At 42.2% G+C, this 18,465-nt stretch overlaps 1 protein-coding gene across 1 annotated transcript in view; it reads left to right on the top strand.

The window, feature by feature from the left end:
* The first annotated feature begins 4,746 nt into the window (after positions 1-4,746).
* The window catches only part of LOC123485725 (melatonin receptor type 1A-A-like), a 52,062-nt gene continuing 38,343 nt past the window's right edge, over positions 4,747-18,465 (top strand). The window contains exon 1 of the mRNA XM_045216840.1: positions 4,747-5,188. Within this exon, the coding sequence (XP_045072775.1) occupies positions 5,005-5,188 (184 nt within the window). The 5' untranslated portion in view covers positions 4,747-5,004. The remainder of the gene's footprint in view (positions 5,189-18,465) is intronic.

The following is an 18,465-nucleotide window of genomic DNA, read 5'->3' on the forward strand; positions in this document are numbered from 1 at the left end:
CGCACAATTAAACATCAGACATACAGGGATTCAGTCCACAGGAGGAAAAGTTCAGCAGGAGGGAAACTGTGGAAGTGCTCATCAAGATGAGGAAAGCACGTTTCTGTCCACACAGCGTGCTGGGGTCATAGACTAACTGAAACTGAAGTCCCGGGAATCAAAGCCACTGATAGGCTGAAGGAGATGTGGTGATAAGTATCTGGCATGACCTTGACCAATAAGACACTAACAAAAGTGGGGGTCCTCTGAATGGGAGACTAAGCTGCCTGACTAGAACTAACCAGAAGGGATGGCTAGAATCAGCTGACTGAAGCTGGCCGTTTTAATAAGTAGTTAAACCTCTGCCTTCCTTAATGAGTGTGGGAACGAAACCACATCAAAGACATGCAATGAATTACATTGGTCGCATGAGACGTGTGTTTGTGTGTGTGTGTGTGTGTGTGGATGTATATGTCTGTACGTGTGAGTGTGTGCGTGGGTGCGCGTATGTGTGTGCGTGTATCATGCAGGGACCAGACCTCCTCTTAGACTAAAGCCCCAACAGGATGAGAGCCCACCCCAAAGTAATCATGATGTAATGGTTTGAGTTTTGAGTGACCTTTGCCCTCTCTTCAAGTTAACTCAAGTCTATTCCTGGTTCACTAACAATTTTAGTCTGGATACAATTTTTACTACCACTTATCGACACATTCCAACCTTAAGAAAAGTAGTGATGGGTCTAAGAGTACTTCATATTGGCTTTCAGGGCAATATGTTACGATTTTATGACAAGCTAAAAGCAAGGCAGGCAGTGGATATGGACTACTTATGGATATACTAAGTAGCCTCATTTAGTAGCCTTGCTGGGTCAGAAACAGTGTTTGCATCACAAACAGCACCCTATTCCCTTTAGTGCACTTTAGGGCTCTGGTCAAAAGTAGTGCACTATATGGGGAATAGGGTGCCATTTGGGACACACCCTGTCCCCGTCAAACTGAATTACTTGAGTAGTCCCCAATCAATCAATCAAATTGTATCTATACATACTTTTAACAAGATGTCAAGATGAAGCTGCTGCTATCGTGAACAGGTAGGCTTTTGCTAAATAGATTTGATCTTAATGAGACTAACCTGTAACAACCATCCAGAAGTCCTACGAGCTTACATTCAGTTTCACTACACGGATTACATCTGGCTAGGAGCAGAAGACGTGAGCTTGGTGCCCTCACCGTTTTGTCGGACCAATCAGCGTCCTCTGGTGAACTATGGGGGTGGTTTAGTTGATGACGAACGTGAAGCACCACTGTTGACAGGCACTGTATTGCTTCAGTTCAGTCGGCACATCTTTGCTCAAGCCAAGGTTGTAAGTAAATAGCTACGTTAGCTAACATGTTTTTGCTGCCAGGTCACCCGTGATACAATCAGTATTCAACATCCATCCATGTCCAAGGATCTTGGGAGATGATGTGGAAACCGGCCACTAGGGGCAACAGTGAGCACTGTTACCTTCAAGTAGGTTTCAGTTTTACTAGGGCATTATGCTAAGCATCTGCCTCTGATTCCAAAGGGGACAAGTTCAAATCCAGCAAAATAAAGTTGTTTTTGAAATGTTTGTTCAAGCCTATCCCAAACCTTAACCCTTACCTTAACCATTCAGATTTAATGCCTAACCTTAAGATTTGATAGCGCAGCGGTAATCAGTCTGATAATTATGAGCCTAACTTACCTGTATTAAAGGATAATGTGCTAACAATAACCCAGCCTAGACCCTAGGGTTTGGAATTAGCCCTTAACAACATTAATCCAACATGTAAACTGCTGATAACAGGGTTGATTTGAAAGGGGATTTGAGCAGATGGACCTACCTTCTACTGTAAAACAGACTATTTTGAGTAAGTGGTCTGGCTCACAGCATCTGGACTCACTCACTCACTGACACACACACACACACACACACACACACACACACACACACACACACACACACACACACACACACACACACACACACACACACACACACACAGAAGGATCATGGGAAGAGGGAGAGCTGAAGAGGGAAAGAGAGGGAAAGAGAGTGAATGAAAGAGAGAATTAGAGAGAGAGAGAGAACATAGCCCACACAGACCTTTTTAATGAGCTGCCTTCATCACAGCAGACCTATTAGTGGGATGTCTCCACATTAAAGTTGCATTCACATGGCAGAGGAGGTTTGGGTGACAACCCCTGAACAGAGTGTGTGTGTGTGTGTAAGGGTAGGTGGAAGTGTAAAGATCCTGCCACACGCTGACATTTGTGTGTGTCTGTGTGTGCGTGCGCTTTTTACGTGCCTGTGTGTGGGCATTTGTGCAGAAGGAAGTGATTATAATTGTACTTATAGGTCGCAGGGGCGCAGTTTCCTTTGCAAGCAGTCTCCTCAACCTGATCAAAACAAGTGCATAGGGTGCCATTTGAGACGCAATTAATGTTTCTATTTTAGAGTTTGTCGTTTATCTTGTTATTCTGTATATACTAATCATGTGAATTCTGCTTTACAACACTTGCTGTTGGGACACAGACGAGAGCGAAAGAGAGAGATGCATGCACATCCATCATATTCTCTCACCCTGACCTGTAGAAACATCTCAAGGATGATCAATGGAAAGTATTCAGACCCCTTGACTTTTTCCACATTTTGTTACGTTACAGCCTTATTCTAAAATGGATTAGAATGTTTGCAAAATTTATAAAAAATGAAAAACAGAAATACCTTATTTACATAAGTATTCAGACCTTTTGCTATGAGAATCGAAATTGAGCTCAGGTGCATCCTGTTTCCATTGATCATCCTTGAGATGTTTCTACAACTTGATTGGAGTCCACCTTTGGTAAATTCAATTGTTTGGACATGATTTAGAAAGGCACACAGCTGTCTATATAAGGTCCCACAGTTGCCAGTGCATGTCAGAGCAAAAACCAAGCCATGAGGTCGAAGGAATTGTCCGTAGAGCTCCGAGACAGGATTGTGTCGAGGCACTGATCTGGGGAAGGGTACCAAAACATTTCTGCAGCATTGAAGGTCCCCAAGAACACAGTGGCCTCCATCATTCTTAAATGACTTCAACTTCAACTATCTCAACTAGCCGGTGCCCCCGCACATTGACTCTGCACCGGTACCCCCCTGTATATATAGCCTCCCTACTGTTATTTTATTTTACTTCTGCTCTTTTTTTCTCAACACTCTTTTTGTTGTTGTTTTATTTTATTTTTTTGTTAAAAATAAATGCACTGTTGGTTAAGGGCTGTAAGTAAGCATTTCACTATAATATCTGCACCTGTTGTATTCGGCGCATGTGACCAATAAAATTTGATTTGATTTGATTTGAAATTGAAGAAGTTTGGAACCACCAAGACTCTTCCTAGAGCTGGCCGCCCGGCCAAACTGAGCAATTGGGGGAGAAGGGCCTTGGTCAGGAAGGTGACCAAGAACCTGATGGTCACTCTGACAGAGCTCTAGAGTTCCTCTGTGGAAATGGGAGAACCTTTCAGAAAGACAACCAACGCTGCAGCACTCCACCAATCAAGCCTTTATGGTAGAGTGGCCAGAAGGAAGCCACTCCTCAGTAAAAGGCACATGACAGCCTGCTTGGAGTTTGCCAAAAGGCACCTAAAGGACTCTCAGACCATGAGAAACAAGATTTTCTGGTCTGATGAAACCAAGATGGAACTCTTTGGCCTGAATGCCAAGCGTCATGTGATGTCTGGAGGAAACCTGGCACCATCCCCACGGTGAAGCATTGTGGTGGCAGCATCATGCTGTGGGGATGTTTTTCAGCGGCAGGGACTGGGAGACTAGTCAGGATCGAGGGAAAGATGAATGGAGCAAAGTACAGAGAGATCCTAGATGAAAACCTGCTCCAGAGCGCTCAGTACCTTAGACTGGGGCGAAGGTTCACCTTCCAATAGGACAACAACCCTAAGCACACAGCGAAGACAATGCAGGAGTGGCTTCGGGACAAGTCTCTGAATGTCCTTGAGTGGCCCAGCCAGAGCCCAGACTTGTACCCGATCAAACATCTCTGGAGAGACCTGAAAATATCTGAGCAGTGACGCTGCTTTGTCATTATGGGGGACTGTTTGTAGATTGATAAGGGATTTAAAAAAAATTGATTTTAGATTAAGGCTATAACGTAACACAACGTGGAAATAGTCAAGGGGTATGAATACTTTCCGAATGCACTGTATTGTGATCATAACATATTATCTGGATTTACAATGTAAAGGGAAAGGGGGATAGCTGCCGCCCCAAAGCACACATGATATCCCTGCATCTGTCTAATTCTAATCCTGTCTCTCCATAATATTAGTAAATATGTTATTGTCATTAATAGTATTTTCTCTATCATAGTAATTGCAATAATTCCAAGAATTGATATTAAGCATTATCATCATGATTACCTTAATAATAACATAGGCTAGTCAAGGACCGCTGTTATCGGTTTCTTTAAGTGTGAATGAATCGATGTGGGAATGGATCAAATATGAATGATTCCTCAAAAGAATGATCAATTAACGCATGAATAAAGGAACGAATAGTCGCTGGAAGCAAAGCAATAACTGCAATGAGAGCTCGCAGCCAGGCTTCAAAATACTGTAAACGAGTGCCCCCGCGTGCAGTCCACTGTTTTTCACGCTTTCGGCCGCTGAGAGGCAGCATTAGGCTACCACCTATCCGTCATCCAACCACTACGGGCTCACTGTAATCACATCATGTTAACATGGGAAGGTCTGAAGTTGCCTCTGAATGTCACATACCAACAATGTGATGGGGTACACATATTGCCAAATAAGTGTAGACTCTGACACACGAGCATTGTGACTAGAAGGAAAAACAGAACGTTCTCTACGGGAGCTGTAAGGGGCAATATGGAGAGGAAGAAAGCCACGGGAGAATACCACCGCATCCCTGTATCCAAAATGTAGACTACATGTTATGGGACGGGCGGCACGTTTATTTCGCTAATTTGGAAAGTTACAAAATATACAATGATTATAAATGGGTCTTATCTGAACAGGTCGTCGCTGGACCCGTATGAGGAAGTGTTGAATCGCCCTCCGTGGGTTACTACAACTTTGGGGTGCTTCCTGATATTCACTATCGTGGTTGATATTTTGGGCAACCTTTTGGTGATATTCTCTGTCTACCGGAATAAGAAGCTAAGGAATGCAGGTGAGTAATGTATACTATTGTGTACGAGGTCGGAGTAGCCAAAGTATTGTATTGTGTTTATAAACAAGTTTCAAAGTGTTGTTTTGATACATTTGAGTATGAAATATGACAACAATAAAGGACAGGCAGTTCTGCGTTTGGGTAAAGCTGTGTACGCTGTTCGCGCGCAAATGTCGAAATGAACAAGAAAAGTAGACTAATTTGTGATTCAGAATTTGTGATAGGCGTAATACCTACATCGATGAAAATCAATAAAATGCACTGGTCTATCCCAATTAATTTAGCTTTGGCTTAAAGCTACGGTGAAAGTAATGGACCGGTGGCATTTGGAGGTAGCTACCCGCGCGTTATAGAGGATGCCGTGCCAATGTTGGTAGCCTGATCTTATACCCTATGATTTTATACGCCAGACAATGTATGTTGTATACAGGTACGTTTTGTATAGGCTAGTCAAGGATGCCTGCGTGTTGGCTAAATAGGCATGTCATGGAAGTTAGATTCTCGCCCTCGAATCATAACCGTCTGTGGATGCGTAAGCTGCTCTGACCAGACCGAATAACCATGTCTAACAAAATAATTATCTGTTTAATATCCGAGCGAGCAAAGAAGAAAGAATAGATAGAGAGGGTCAACGAATGAGGCTCTTCCAAGAATGAAAAATAGACTCGCAGAGATTGATTGACACGCGCCGCCCGGAGCCACTCTAGAGAAACTATAGGATGGACAGCAGTGTATTTTAGCAAACGTGCGACACAGGCTCCGCATGCTTAGTTGGGGATTGTGTTTCACATCCTATCAATCATGTAACTAAACTGGGAAGTCTGAATGAGAACATCTTCAACTATCCGTTTTATTTTTCAATGGAAAAATTGGATTTGGTGACGGAACATGCGTCACGTGCGCACTTGGGTTTTATGAATTGGGATCGGAGTGGGGCTGCTCTGTCTAGACCAGCCTATTATCACCAGATGGGATACGGAATGTGTTTGATATTATAATGTAGGATAATGTTGTATACAGTATGGATATTTTAAATGCATTATAGTATTGTACTGTGGTGTGATTGTTTAACATATGTTTGGATATTTCATGTGTCTTAATGATTATATTCCAAAGTACAGTACTGCTGTAACCCTCTGATAAGAACCTGACATTCTTGTGTGAGAAAATACATATCATAAAAAGAAAATCTCTTCAGTAATAACATTGTGATTTGATAGGCTACAGATAAAATGTGCGCCAGATAGAAGTTAAGCTGTTGAGAAAATAGATATTTAGTCCTACATTATTACAGACCGGTGTGTTCTCCAAATACCAAATGGACATGCTTTGCGCTCCGGTGCCGCTCTGGCCATTCAATGACAGATTGGAATTCTAGATGAATCCACATGGTAGACAGATTTAAGGGCTTATAGTTTACTGGAATGTGTATCTAGCTAAATGACTATTTCTTAGCCCCCAAATTAGTTTTATTTTCTTTGATAACCCAGGTGTCTGGTTAGACTGTAAATTCTCCTTCCAGACTCACATTAAGAATCTCCAATCCAAAGTTAAATCTAGATTCGGCTTCCTATTTCGCAACAAAGCCTCCTTCACTCATGCTGCCAAACATGCCCTCGTAAAACTGACTATCCTACCGATCCTTGACTTCGGCAATGTCATTTACAAAATAGCCTCCAACACTCTACTCAGCAAATTGGATGTAGTCTATCACAGTGCCATCCGTTTTGTCTCCAAAGCCCCATACACTACCCACCACTGTGACCTGTACGCTCTTGTTGGCTGGTCCTCACTACATGTTCGTCGTCAAACCCACTGGCTCTAGGCCATCTATAAATCACTGCTAAGCAAATCCCCGCCTTATCTTAGCTCATTGGTCACCATAGCAGCACTCACCCGTAGTCTGCGCTCCAGCAGGTATATCTCACTGGTCATCCCCAAAGCCAACACCTCCTTTGGCCACCATTCCTTCCAGTTCTCTGCTGCCAATGACTGGAACGAATTGCAAAAATCTCTGAAGCTGGAGACTCTTATCTCCCTCACTAACATTAAGCATCAGTTGTCAGAGCACTTTACCGATCACTGCACCTGTACACAGCCCATCTGAAATTAGCCCACCCAACTACCTCATCCCAATATTGTTATTTATTTTGCTCTTTTGCACCCCAGTATCTCTATTTGCACATAATCTCTTGCACATCTAGCATTCCAGTGTTAATACTAATTGTAATTATTTTGCACTATAGCCTATTTATTGCCTTACCTCCATAACTTGCTACATTTGCACACACTGTATATATATTTTCTGTTGTATTTTTTGACTTTATGTTTTTTTACCCCATATGTAACTCTGTGTTGTTGTTTTTATCGCACTGCTTTGCTTTATCTTGGCCAGGTCGCAGTTGTAAATGAGAACTTGTTCTCAACTGGCTTACCTGGTTAAATAAAGGTGAAATAAAATAAAAATAAATATTAGTTGTGTTTGTTTGACACAGCATAGACCTAATGTGCATACCAATGTCAAACGCAAAGCATCTTTTTAGTGATTTAAGAAAAATTGATTTGTGCCAGTCATATTAAGGCCCTCCCCCAATGTGATGAATATGATTATTAATAAGACTTCCTGTAATTCCTCCTCCCACCCCCTTCTCCATCCTGATTTATCATTATAATCACTTTCATTTGATATAAAAGTACATGGAATTGCACAATCGCCATTTCCTGGATTTGAGTCTTTTAATAGTTTATACAGATAGAACGTTACATACAGTAAATAGAATCGAATATTCCGTCAGGTGCAGAAAAAAGCACATTTTTTATTTGGTATGTGATGTTACAGGTTTGATCACATTTTATGGTGCCCAGTCTGTGACAAACACAGATACTTATTTAGGGAGCACATCTTTGAGGAGGGGAGGGCCGATTCATTTAAATGTGAGTGCACAAAGTAGGGGCGGAAGCAGTTCAATTGATTTAGCAAGTGCAGTCTCTCTGGGTGCATCTTAATAGTCTCATGTGGCTCCCTCTCCTTCTTCTGCGTCAATAATGGCTGCATCTCAACAGTCTAAAGTGGCGCACACTCCCTTGTCTCATGTCCTTCATTTGCACTGATCTGAAAGGCCTAATGGTAGTCCCAAATTATTAAATTGCTTCACCTGTCGAGTCCAGTCCTTTCACATCAGTGCAGATGAAGGAAAGGGAGACAAGTCGAGGAAACGACTTTAGACTATTGAGATGAAGCCATTATTGGTGGTTCAGAGTAGCTGGTGTCCTATTTTTCCTTGTACATACTCACCCTAAAGTTATTGTTTGATTTGTCAGTTATCTCCTTGCGTTGTCATTATAGTTGCAAATCTTTGCAAATCCTTGCTACGCCACTGCTTAAAACTAACTATAAATTAATCTAAGACGTGCCCAATAAATTATCTCCAGCTGAGGGCTCCAGCAAGGCATTTGGTTTGCTAACTTTCTAGCTAAGTGGCTAACTTGCAAGATCAAGCTTCTTGGTTACAGCAGAAACAATTTATCCCTTCCTGGATCAAGATCCCTGCTGCCTAAATTCTTTTTTATTTATTTTATTTTAATTATTGGAAAGAAATAGCGCCCCTTGCCTACACTTCCGGTAATACCGTACACCCCAGTATGGTACAGGAACGGTATGAAGGTATGAAATACCACCCAACCTTAGTTAGAATATCTGCTTTGAATTAAACCATTTACAATGACATGAATATCCATTCAGTCTTTTGTCAGCTTTCTACACAACAATACTTTTCTCTGTATGACATCATCAATAATGGACCTATGTCACAGGCTTCAATTGAGCCATTTGAAAAAAATTATGTATCTCTCTAACACTTTTTCTACAACAGTGTTTGGCGAATACTAACATCCCTTAAGCAGGCCAGTCACCTGGTTTCCCTGTTTCCTTAGGTTCGTGCCTTTCAGGAGCGTTTGCAATTTCAAAGCCCAGTTCCCAAAGATGGTGCATGTCCAACTCAAAGCCCTCACAATTTTCCCTTCTATTCAAGCAAAAAATAATAATGCATTGGCAAATCGCATGCCTCATGGCGACCATATTGATTGACACAGAAACGTTTCCTTTGTACTTTCTAGGGCTATTCGCATGGAGTTGTTGCACAGGCTACATAATGTTTGGCGTGGTTGTTATTTACGGGATGGAACGGAATGTGTGTGCCAGTTAGATTTGTCAATGTAAACACGGAATGTGACTTGGCTCCTCGAGCAGTCTGAGAGCTATGGATAAACCGCAGACAGCTAAAGTTTGTTTGTTGATGTTGACCAAAATGGGATTTTGTGGTATGGGAAAACACAGGCATGGGAATAAATTAAAATAACAGAATGGGTTTGAATTCCATGCGAGTTTCCATGTACAGTACCAGTCAAAAGTTTGGACACACCTACTCATTCCAGGGTTTTTCTTTATTTTTACAATTTTCTACATTGCAGAATAATAGTGAAGACATCAAAACTATGAAATAACATATATGGAATCATATAGTAACCAAAAAAGTGTTAAACAAATCAAAATATATTTTATATTTGAGATTCTTCAAGTAGCCACCCTTTGCCTTGATGACAGCTTTGCACACTCTTGGTATTCTCTCAACCAGCTTCATGAGGTAGTCACCTGGAATGCATTTCAATTAACAGGTGTGCCTTGTTAAAAGTTAATTTGTGGAATTTCTTTCCTTCTTAATGTGTTTGAGCCAATCTATTGTGTAGTGACAAGGTAGGGGTGGTATACAGAAAATTGCCCTATTTGGTAAAATACCAAGTCCATATTATGGCAAGAACTGCTCTAAATAAGCAAAGAGAAACAACAGTCCATCATTACTTTAAGACATGAAGGTCAGTCAATACGCAACATTTCAAGAAATTTGAACGTTTCTCAAGTGCAGTCGCAAAAACCATCAAGTGCTATGATGAAACTGGCTCTCATGAGTACCGCCACAGGAAAGGAAGACCCAAAGTTACCATTGCCGCAGAGGATAAGTTCATTAGAGTTACCAGCCTCAGAAATTGCAGCCCAAATAAATGCTTCACAGAGTTCAAGTAACAGACACATCTTAACATCAACTGTTCAGAGGAGACTGCGTGAATCAGGCCTTCATGGTCGAATTGCTGCAAAGAAACCACTACTAACGGACACCAATAAGAAAAAGAGACTTGCTTGGGCCAAGAAACACGAGCAATGGACATTAGACCGGTGGAAATCTATCCTTTGGTCTTATGAGTCCAAATTTGAGATTTTTGGTTCCAACTGCCATGTCTTTGTGAGAAGCAGAGTACGTCCCCTGTAGCTCAGTTGGTAGAGCTTGGTGCTTGCAACGCCAGGGTTGTGGGTTCGTTTCCCATAGGGGGCCAGTATGAAAATGCATGCACTCACTAACTGTAAGTCACTCTGGATAAGAGCGTCTGCTAAATGACTAAAATGTAAAAATGTAAATGTAGGTGAACGGATGATCTCTGCATGTGTGGTTCCCACCGTGAAGCATGGAGGAGGAGGTGTGATGGTGGGGGGTGCTTTGCTGGCGACATTGTCAGTGACTTATTTAGAATTCAAGGCACACTTAACCAGCATGGCTACCACAACATTCTGCAGTGATACGCTATCCCATCTGGTTTGCGCTTAGTGGGACTATCATTTGTTTTTCAACAGGACAATGACCCAAAACACACCTCCAGGCTGTGTAAGGGCTATTTGACCAAGAAAGAGAGTGATGGAGTGCTGCATCAGATGACCTGGCCTCCACAATCCCCCGACCTCAACCCAGTTGAGATAGTTTGGGATGAGTTAGACCGCAGAGTGAAGGAACGGCAGCCAACAAGTGCTCAGCATATGTGGGAATTCCTTCAAGACTGTTGGAAAAGCATTCCAGGTGAAGCTGGTTGAGAGAATGCCAAGAGTGTGCAAAGCTGTCATCAAGGCAAAGGGTGGCTACTTTGAAAAATCAAAAATCAAAAATATATTTTGATTTGTTTAACAATTTTTTGGTTACTACATGATTCCATATCTGTTATTTCACACTTTTGATGTCTTCACTGTTATTTTACAATGTAGAACATTGTCCAAATAAATAAAAACCCTTGAATGAGTAGGTGTGTCCAAACCTTTGACTGGTACTGTATATGTGTCCCAAATGGCACCCCATAGGGCTCTGGTCAAAAGTAGTGCAGTGAATAGGGAGCCATTTGGGACACTGCCCATGCCTATTTTCTCCACAGCGGATATTTAAATATTTCAGACAAAGTGCAAAGTCCCATTGCGTTGCTTTGTGACAGACACTCCCGGTTAGGTGGGGACCCGGTGGGCTGGCCTGGTGTCAAATGGGTCAAAATGGCCATAAAACAGATTTGTGTAATCGTGGAGTGAGGCTCACGAGAGTGAGTGTGTGTGAGTGCACATTGAACTCTAATCTGAAGCACTCTCTCTCAACCCAGCGATGTTGCATTGTTTTCCATCCTTTCAGAAGCAGAATGTTGTTTGTGTGCCAAAGTTTTAAGCGCTAGAGTTGTGTATACAAGCTATATGCACGCACACGCTTGTGTGTGTGTGTGTGTGTGTGTGTGTGTGTGTAGTGCACCAGGCACAACAACAGTGTTTACTTGTCGTTTCGTGTATGATTGAGGGCAGGTCATTCAATTCAAGTCATCTTTCAAGTTGTGTTAGACAATAAATCTTGGCAGCAGAGAACTTGAAGACATGACATACATGTACAGTGCATTCGGAAAGGATTCAGACCCCTTGACTTTTTCCACATTTTGTTACGTTACAGCCTTATTCTAAAATTGATGAAAACATTTTTTTATCATCAATCTACACACAATACCCCATAATGACAAAGCGAAAATAGGTTATTGGATTTTTTTCAAATGGATTACAAATAAAAAACAGAAATACCTTATTTACATAAGTATTCAGACACTTTGCTGTTAAAATATCGAAATTGAGCTCAGGTGCATCCTGTTTCTATTGATCATCCTTGAGATGTTTCTACAAGTCTCTGAATGTCCTTGAGTGGCCCAGCCAGAGCCCGGACTTGAACCCAATTGAACATCTCTGGAGAGACCTGAAAATAGATGTGCAGGTCCCCATCCAACCTGACAGAGCTTTAGAGGATCTGCAGAGAAGGATGGGAGAAACTCCCCAAATACAGGTGTGCCAAGCTTGTAGCGTCATACCCAAGAAGACTCAAGGCTGTAATCGCTGCCAAATGTGCTTCAACAATGTACTGAGTAAAGGGTCTGAATACTTATGTAAATATAAATGTGATATTTAATTTTGTTTGTATTTTTTAATTTGCTAACATTTCTAAAATCCTGTTTTTGCTTAGTCATTATGGGGTATTGTGTGTAGATTGATGAGAGGAAAAAACAATTTGATCAATTTTAGAATAAGGCTGTAACGTAACAAAATGTGGAAAAAGTCAAAGGGTCTGAATACTTTCCAAATGCACTGTATGTCTGTACTACAGAGTCTTATTATAGACTCTGGTGTAAACGCTATATAAGGTCTACAAGCCATTTGTATACTATCAAATGTATGTCTTTTCATGTATACACATTACAAGTTTCAATGATGTTGTGGTAAACTTCAGATTCAAACTTCAATTCCCATTGAAGTTCCTTAGCTCAAAGCATGATTAGATTCGCTACCGGATATCCCCAAAGTTTGTTTTCATTTCATGAATGTTATTTTGGATCATCATAGAACCCAAACCCCACTGCCCCTCCAGAGTCTGTTATTGTTGTTCCAAGCGTAATACATTATTTCTAAGCATATAATATGGCATTAAGTGCTTTGTGTATGTCTCCATTTACGACAAGTGTTTACCATCCCTAAATATCCCACTGGCTTTGTTGCAAAACCTCTTTAATGGAAATTGGTACACACCACAGTGGCGTCAAATTAGAACGCTTCTGTGAAAAACAAAAGACAAATCCTATTTTTGGAGGGAAATTGATATTTTCTAATTGCAGAGATTCCCCCAGCATCCTGTTTTATTTTCATCTAGAGGGAAACCATTTAAAATCCCAATTAAACTTTGGATCAAACCAGATTGAGGTTTGTACTTTTGGGACTATTCCATTGTACTAGACACACCCACATTCAAACAGCAATTCTAAAGTATAAGAAAGTATTTAAAATATTTAGATTAGATTAGATTGTACTTTATTGTGTGTTTTCACAGAAATGTATATTATGTACAGATATTGCACTGCGTTCAAAGAGATTCCACAACAAAAAGAGAGACATGATATAGTCATAACATCAGACATACAAATTCATGAATTCATTCATATTTGACCCAGGTCTGGTGTTTAGTAATCATCTGGATGGTCAATGGACAGCCTAGCATGTTTGAGTGACAGGAAAATACATGGGGTGTTTGTCCACCTCTCTGACAATCTGCTGCCCAAAAATGGTCATTGGAGTGCACCAGACAGAAGAAGAGTCCCATTTTGAATCTGTCTTGTGAAGTCCAATGTTCCTTTTGCTGAATGCAACGTGGCAAACACAGTATTACCAGAATGTAGTGTATTGTATTGTATTTACCTCACAAGGATTAGAATGAGTACATTTTGGCAGCGGGATGATTTGTTAAATCCTGTTGCAGCAGTCAACTTCTGTTGCGTAGTCAAAACAGTATCAAAGTGAGTCACGCTGTTCTATAAAGACGTCAACACCACCTGTTTTTGAGAGACACGCTCAATAGGCTTGGGCGGTATATACCGTATACCGGGGTAGTTTGAAATACCATCAAAAAAAGGGATGTGCCAAATAAGTCATCTCCAGCACAGGGCTCCAGCTATGCATTTCGTTTGCTAACTTGCTAGATAAGTGGCTAGCTTGCAAGATCAAGCTTCTTGGTTACAGCAGAGACAATCAATCCCCTCCTGGATCAAGATCCCTGCTGCCTAAATTAGCTATGTGCATCCCCCCCCCACCCCAAATAAAGTTTTACCCCGGGATGGTACAGGAACGGTATGACAGTATGAAAATCTGGATACTGCCCTACCATAGCGCTTAATACCCGTTAAAGGCCCATGCTGTGTAGACTCACTGCTTGGACAACAAATGGTGCAAAAAAAACCAAGAAACATTTATTGATGTTCGATATTGGCTGTAGCATCTAATACAAATCCCAAAAGCACTCAAACACAGCAGCAACAGTTCCGCCCTTTGAAATGGCGAAAGGTGGGCATCCGTGAAGTGGGATGAGATGTCTGTGTCCTTCTCCCCATCCAGTGGGCTGGCAGTATCAGTAGTTTCCAGGGTTTTCACCTCGGAAAGTACGACTGAGGCTTCTTTGAGACCTGCTGGAACCCCATTTTGACTTGGCCCCGTAGGCTTTTTCTGTTAGAGCAGTGCAGCTATACAGTAGGTGATTTGAATGTGGGTAGAGTGCCACACGCCAGGTGTCCACTGCTACTGTATGTGAAATTGAACAGCGGCTGGCTGATATGTTATTAAGTATTTGAAAAATCCGCCACCACTGTGAACACTGCTACATTTGACATACTGTTACTCAAACACTGTGCTTGCCCGCTTTCTCCTCCGGCTGCAGCGGATAAGCTATCATTAACTACAGTGGGGGGAAAAAAGTATTTAGTCAGCCACCAATTGTGCAAGTTCTCCCACTTAAAAAGATGAGAGAGGCCTGTAATTTTCATCATAGGTACACGTCAACTATGACAGACAAATTGAGAAAAAAAATCCAGAAAATCACATTGTAGGATTTTTAATGAATTTATTTGCAAATTATGGTGGAAAATAAGTATTTGGTCACCTACAAACAAGCAAGATTTCTGGCTCTCACAGACCTGTAACTTCTTCTTTAAGAGGCTCCTCTGTCCCCCCACTCGTTACCTGTATTAATGGCACCTGTTTGAACTTGTTATCAGTATAAAAGACACCTGTCCACAACCTCAAACAGTCACACTCCAAACTCCACTATGGCCAAGACCAAAGAGCTGTCAAAGGACACCAGAAACAAAATTGTAAACCTGCACCAGGCTGGGAAGACTGAATCTGCAATAGGTAAGCAGCTTGGTTTGAAGAAATCAACTGTGGGAGCAATTATTAGGAAATGGAAGACATACAAGACCACTGATAATCTCCCTCGATCTGGGGCTCCACGCAAGATCTCACCCCATGGGGTCAAAATGATCACAAGAACGGTGAGCAAAAATCCCAGAACCACACGGGGGACCTAGTGAATGACCTGCAGAGAGCTGGGACCAAAGTAACAAAGCCTACCATCAGTAACACACTACGCCGCCAGGGACTCAAATCCTGCAGTGCAAGACGTGTCCCCCTGCTTAAGCCAGTACATGTCCAGGCCCGTCTGAAGTTTGCTAGAGTGCATTTGGATGATCCAGAAGAGGATTGGGAGAATGTCATATGGTCAGATGAAACCTAAATATAACTTTTTGGTAAAAACTCAACTCGTTGTGTTTGGAGGACAAAGAATGCTGAGTTGCATCCAAAGAACACCATACCTACTGTGAAGCATGGGGGTGGAAACATCATGCTTTGGGGCTGTTTTTCTGCAAAGGGACCAGGACGACTGATCCGTGTAAAGGAAAGAATGAATGGGGCCATGTATCGTGAGATTTTGAGTGAAAACCTCCTTCCATCAGCAAGGGCATTGAAGATGAAACGTGGCTGGGTCTTTCAGCATGACAATGATCCCAAACACACCGCCCGGGCAACGAAGGAGTGGCTTCGTAAGAAGCATTTCAAGGTCCTGGAGTGGTCTAGCCAGTCTCCAGATCTCAACCCCATAGAAAATCTTTGGAGGGAGTTGAAAGTCCGTGTTGCCCAGCGACAGCCCCAAAACATCACTGCTCTAGAGGAGATCTGCATGGAGGAATGGGCCAAAATACCAGCAACAGTGTGTAAAAACCTTGTGAAGACTTACAGAAAACGTTTGACCTGTGTCATTGCCAACAAAGGGTATATAACAAAGTATTGAGAAACTTTTGTTATTGACCAAATACTTATTTTCCACCAAATTTGCAAATAAATTCATTAAAAATCCTACAATGTGATTTTCTGGATTTTTTTTTCTCATTTTGTCTGTCATAGTTGACGTGTACCTATGATGAAAATTACAGGCCTCTCTCATCTTTTTAAGTGGGAGAACTTGCACAATTGGTGGCTGACTAAATATTTTTTTCCCCACTGTATGTCCTTGAAACCCCTGTTCACATTTCTACGGAGAAATTGTAGACATGGTGGTCGCATAGACTGTATTGTGTACATGAGGCATCACTCAATCTTGCAAGGTGAATACCAGTAATCTGCTTTCTCATTCTCTCTGTAGACACAGTGCCTGTCTTCTTTAGTTGCATAACTGTCTGTTGGATATGGATAACCTTGGTTGATATGCTCAAACTTTTCATGATGTCTGTCAGTTGGAGTTTCTACACCATCAGCCAAGAACCGGTCTGTTACCAAAGAGTTTGCCTCACTACACTACATAAAGCACAACTTGCCTAACAAGGGTATTGGTACCATTCCCTCAGTATAAGACCATGTTTAAAACAACACCTCAATGCATCAAAACGATAATCAGGAAGTGACATTGCGTTCGACATCTTTGTCAACTCTTTCAAGTGAGCCTTGGCCAAAAAAGACGCATGCTCCTGTTGACGTCCGTTGCCGCGGGGGCTGACAACACTAGGAGTCGAGCAGTGACGGGGGGATAGGGCACGTTCTCAGGACCAAGGAGGATGGTGGGTAAACTCAGGTGACACAGGTGAGGGTGGCCGCGGAGGAGCATGACCTGGGGGTGCCATTCGCTGTGTGTATGTGTGTTGGCGGCTTCCTTGTGTATGTGTTTGTGTTGGTGGCTCCGCTGTGTGTTTGTGTTGGTGGCTTCGCTGTGTGTGTGTGTGTCCGAGCTGCATAAATGAATAATGCGTTGGGAAGAAGTGGATTAGAGAGCGAGGCCTGGCTAAGCAACGTTCTCCTTAGTTCTCATCATAACCCACTTAACATCGGCCGTAAATCAGTCTCAACATCACCTCCAGTCAACTAGGGCAAGAAAAAAGTGAAAGTCGTTAACACCTCTTCAAGTAGGCTTGCCGGTGTGTGTGTGTGTGTGTGTGTGTATTTGGTATTTTATTAGGATCCCCATTAGCTGTTGCAAAAGTAGCAGCTTCTCTTCCTGGGGTCCACACAAATCATGAAACATGACAACATACAAAACATTAATAGACAATAATTAATAGACAAGAACAGCTGTGTGTGTGTGTTTGTACCTTTTATGATTTACGACAACAGCACTACTCTCTGGGACACTGTGGTCTTTTCGAAGCTGGTGATCTGGAAATTGGCCGTCAGGAGCATGTGTCTATCAAGCCTCCCTGGAGCAGTGAGCAAACCTAATGAAAGGTTTGGATTGTGTTGTGAGGTTGTGTGGTTTGGTTATAAGTCTGCTGTTATCTGTTGTGCTAACGCCCATGGGGATGGACAGAGGGGGGAGGGAGACGGAGACATTTCGTCTGTTGAATTAGTTTTTTGAAGATGAAAATAGAGCGCTTTTCTGGGCCCCTCTTTTTTTGCCTATTCCATTCCCACTGGGCACAGACGTCAATTCAACGTCTATTCCTTGTTGGTTCAACATCATTTAATTGAAATGGCGTGTAAACAACTTTGATTCAACCGGTGTGTGCCCAGTGGGTTGCTATGTCTCTCTCTATTTCTCTCTCTTTTCAATACTCTCACAAGTATCCTAAAAGCCCCCCTGTGCCCATCCCTCACCTCTTCCTTCCTCTTCTTTATCCTTCCTTCCTTCCTTCCTTCCTTCCTTCCTTCCTTCCTTCCTTCCTTCCTTCCTTCCTTCCTTCCTTCCTTCCTTCCTTCCTTCCTTCCTTCCTTCCTTCCTTCCTTCCTTCCTTCCTTCCTTCCTTCCTTCCTTCCTCCCTGCCTTCCTCCCTCCCTCCCTCCCTCCCTGCCTTCCTCCCTCCCTTCCTTCCTTCCTTCCTTCCTTCCTTCCTTCCTTCCTTCCTTCCTTCCTCCCTTCCTCCCTTCCTTCCTTCCTTCCTTCCTTCCTTCCTTCCTCTTTATCCTGCTTTTCCTCCCTCTTTCCAGGGTTGTATTTAATAATTTACAGTACTATACAGTGCAAACCTCTTTCTGCTTGATGTGCACTGGGGATGACACAAATTGGCGGGCTCAATCAAGTATAACCTAATGCTCGTCCGAAGGGAACTGTGAAACAACACATGCATACAGTAGTATA

This window comes from Coregonus clupeaformis, unplaced genomic scaffold (assembly GCF_020615455.1).
Source record: "Coregonus clupeaformis isolate EN_2021a unplaced genomic scaffold, ASM2061545v1 scaf0820, whole genome shotgun sequence".
Taxonomy (NCBI): domain Eukaryota; kingdom Metazoa; phylum Chordata; class Actinopteri; order Salmoniformes; family Salmonidae; genus Coregonus; species Coregonus clupeaformis.